The sequence below is a fragment of the Sciurus vulgaris genome (genome assembly GCF_902686455.1).
Source record: "Sciurus vulgaris genome assembly, chromosome: 5".
Lineage (NCBI taxonomy): Eukaryota > Metazoa > Chordata > Mammalia > Rodentia > Sciuridae > Sciurus > Sciurus vulgaris.
In genome coordinates, this window is record NC_136465.1 from 155,315,579 (window position 1) to 155,319,878 (window position 4,300).

Sequence of the window (4,300 nt, forward strand, 5' to 3'; positions counted from 1 at the left end):
AGCCTACAGAGTGGGAGAATATCTTTGCCAATCATACTTCAGATAGAGCACTAATCTCCAGAATCTATAAAGAACTCAAAAAACTCTACTCCAAGAATTCAAACAGTCCAGTCAACAAATGGGCTAAGGAAATGAATAGACACTTCACAGAAGAAGATCTACAAGCAATCAACAAACATATGGAAAAATGTTCAACATCTCTAGTAATAAGAGAAATGCAAATCAAAACCACCCTAAGATTCCATCTCACCCCAATTAGAATGGCGATTATCAAGAATACGAGCAACAACAGGTGTTGGCGAGGATGTGGGGAGAAAGGTACACTCATACACTGCTGGTGGGGCTGCAAATTAGTGCAGCCACTATGGAAAGCAGTGTGGAGATTCCTTAGAAAACTTGGAATGGACCCTCCATTTGACCCAGCTATCCCACTCCTTGGCCTATACCCAAAGGACTTAAAATCTGCATACTACAGAAATACAGCCACATCAATGTTCATAGCTGCTCAATTCACAATAGCCAGACTGTGGAACCAACCTAGATGCCCTTCAATTGATGAGTGGATAAAGAAACTGTGGTATATATATACTATGGAATATTACTCAGCCATAAAGAATGATAAAATTATGACATTTGCAGGCAAATGGATGAAATTGGAGAATATCATGCTAAGTGAGATAAGCCAATCTCAAAAAGCCAAAGGACGAATGATATCGCTAATAAGTGGAGGTTGACACATAATGGGGGGGAGGGAAGGGTTAGAGTTAGGGTTAGGGAGGGGGGCAAGTATGGAGGAAGGAACTACTGTATAGAGGGTAAAGAGGGGTGGGAGGGGTGGGGGGAGGGGAAAAAATAACAGAATGAATCAAACAACATTGCTCTATGTAAATTTATGATTACACAAATGGTATGCCTTTACGCCATGTACAGAGAAACAACATGTATCCCATTTGTTTACAATAAAAAAAAAAAAATAGAAAAAAAAAAAAAAAAAGAAAGTCAGTGCCTGCATCAATATATTGGAATGTTGAGTCTGTTTTCTTCTAGCAGTTGCAAAGTTTCTGGTCTAATTTTTAGGTCTTTGATTCACTTTTGTGGACTTTTGTGCAGGGTTTCATCCTACATACGGGTATCCAGTTTTTCCAGCACTATTTGTTAAAAGGCTATCTTTCCTACAATGTATGTTTTTCGCACCTTTGTTGTAGATGATTGCATCTATGTGGTTTGTCTCTGTGTATTCTATTCCATTGGTCTCTACGTTTGTGTTGATGCCAATAATAATAAATGCTGGCCCCAGTCACTGAGCCGCCGCCGAGGACTCAGCAGCCTCCCCCTCGAGCCCCCTCGCTTCCCGACGCTCCGTCCCCCCCGCCCGCCTTCTCCCGCAGCCGCCTTCCGCAGGCCGTTTCCACCGAGGAAAAGGAATCGTATCGTATGTCCGCTATCCAGAACCTCCACTCTTTCGACCCCTTTGCTGATGCAAGTAAGGGTGATGACCTGCTTCCTGCTGGCACTGAGGATTATATCCATATAAGAATTCAACAGAGAAACGGCAGGAAGACCCTTACCACTGTCCAAGGGATCGCTGATGATTACGATAAAAAGAAACTAGTGAAGGCGTTTAAGAAGAAATTTGCCTGCAATGGTACTGTAATTGAGCATCCAGAATATGGAGAAGTAATTCAGCTACAGGGTGACCAGCGCAGGAACATATGCCAGTTCCTGGTAGAGATTGGACTGGCTAAGGACGATCAGCTGAAGGTTCATGGGTTTTAAGTGCTTGTGGCTCACTGAAGCTTAAGTGAGGATTTCCTTGCAATGAGTAGAATTTCCCTTCTGTCCCTTGTCACAAGTTTAAAAACCTCACAGCTTGTATAATGTAACCATTTGGGGTCCGCTTTTAACTTGGACTAGTGTAACTCCTTCATGCAATAAACTGAAAAGAGCCATGCTGTCTAGTCTTGAAGTCCCTCATTTAAACAGAGGTCAAGTAGTAGGTGCCTGGCAGTGTCCACTCTGAAACAAAGCAATAACATGATGTTTCAGCAAAGCCCAGAGGCCCAAGATCAGATGGCTGTGTCTGACCAGAAGCTTCTCAACTCTCCCTCAGCAGAGGCCCTATCCTAAGAGTGTGATGACCTGAGCAGGAGGATGGGGTAAGGCAGCTGTACCACTAGAAGGGGGCCTTTGGTGGGTTTTTGTTTTGTTTTTTAAGAAAAAGAAAAAAGAGCCCCTGGTGTCTAACCTGACCAGGTGGGCAGAACTCAAAGGCCACCTTCCTTCCAGTGAGGTGATAATGACATCTGGCTTGCCACCAAGGTCTTTTTGACTAGACATATTCTAGCTAAGGGATGTCCAGAACAACAGAATGTGAGGCCAGCTTAATATCAGTTAAACTTTTGACAAGGGAACAAATACCAAACTGATGTTATCAGTCCTGTAGCTAGCTATAGAGCTTGCAACTCACTAGCAACAGCTGCCCAGTGCCATGTGAAGTAATAAACTGGTTTTTGATTTTCTTTTTCCCTTCCAGTTTTAATGTTATGTAATGTATTTAAACCCTTATTTAAATAAAACTTGTTTTCAGAAATAAAAAAAAATAATAAAATAAAATAATAATAAATGCTGGCAAGGATGTGGGGGAAAAGGTACACTCATTCATTGTAGGTGGAAATGCAAATTAATACAACCACTCTGGAAAGAAAGCAGTGTGTAGATTCCTCAAAAACTAGGAATAGAACCACCATATGACACAGGTATCCCACTCCTTAGTGTTTATCCATAAGGACTAAAGTCAGCATACTATCATGATATAGCTATATCAATGTGTATAGTAGCACAATTCACAATAGCCAAATTATGGAACCCGCCCAGGTGAATGGATGGTTGAAGAAAATGTGGGATTTATACACAATGAGTTTTATTCAACCATAAAGAATAATGAAATTATGGTATTTGCTGGTAAATGGATGGAGCTAGAGGACATCATGCTGAGTGATGGTTCTTCCCTTTTCCCATCCCTCCACCCCCATCCCCTTCGTTGGATTTCCCTCCTGCCCCACTTTCCCCTCCTCTTATTTTGGTCTGGTGCCTGCAGACTCAGAAAATCGAGGGTCCTATGTTTTTTTTCATCTGTAGACACTAGACCAAAATAAGAGGGGGAAAAGCGGGGCGGGGAATCCATGAAAACCGAAGGAAGATCAGTGGAGCAACGAAGGGGATGGGGGGAGAGGGATGGGGAAAGGAAGGAACCGTGGAATGAAATTGAGCAAATTATGCAATGGACATTATGAATATACCACAGTGAATTTCACCTTCACGTATATCTATAAAGCACTAATTTTAAAAACTATCAATAAATGAAAGAAGACCAGTAGAGCAGGGAAGGGAAGTGGGAGGGAGAAGAGTCAGGGAAAGAAAGCACTGTGAACTCATATGGAGCAAATTATATTCAATGTACATATGATTATGTAAAAAAGAGCCTCAATGTTGTGTATGATTACAATGCACTAGTAAAAAATTATGAGATTTGTTATGATAAATGACTCCACACAATTATGAAGGTTGAGGAGTCCCATGATCTGCCAACTGCAAACTGGAGAACCAGGAAAGCCTGTGACGTAGTCTCTGTCCAAATCCAAAGGCTCCAAAACTGGAGATCAATGGCCCGAGGACTGGAGAAGAGGGATGTCCCAGCTCAAGCAGAGAGCAGACTCGTCTACCTCCACCTTTTGTTCTATTTGGGTCTTCAACAGATTAGATGATGTCCACCTGTATTGATGAGGGAAAACTTTTTTATATGGACTACTAATTCAAAGGCCGATCTCTTCCAGAAACTCCCTCACAGATGCACCCAGAAATAAAGTTTTGATGGGAACCTGGGTATCCCTTAGCCCACTCAAGTTGACACATAACATCAACCATCACAAGACTAATTCCTGCTTGGCTAGGGAGTCACTGACCACTCAGAACACAAGCAGACATAAGATAATATACAAATCACTTTGAGAATCAGACTTGGCCTGTCTTGTTCACAGCTATAACACCGGAGCACAGACAAATGGCTAATACATGATAATGATAGCATTTATTATGTAATTAACACATACCAGATATTATTTAATCCTCATGCCGCTCCTATATGACATGATTACTGTTATGGCCTTTTTACAAAAGAGAAAACAAGACATAGAGGGTAATCACTTGTCCCAAGTCACACAACAAGTAAATTGTGGTACTGTGATCCAAAACCAGGCAGCCTAGATCCAGAATCTAAGCTCTTAACGGGCTACAACAGGCT

General features: G+C 41.8%; 1 protein-coding gene across 1 annotated transcript; it reads left to right on the forward strand.

The window, feature by feature from the left end:
- The first annotated feature begins 1,300 nt into the window (after window positions 1-1,300).
- LOC306662089 (eukaryotic translation initiation factor 1-like) lies at window positions 1,301-1,950 on the forward strand. Its single transcript, XM_079141593.1, has one exon. The coding sequence runs from the start codon at window positions 1,435-1,437 to the stop codon at window positions 1,774-1,776; it is 342 nt and encodes a 113-aa protein (XP_078997719.1). The 5' UTR covers window positions 1,301-1,434; the 3' UTR covers window positions 1,777-1,950.
- Window positions 1,951-4,300: the final 2,350 nt, after the last annotated feature.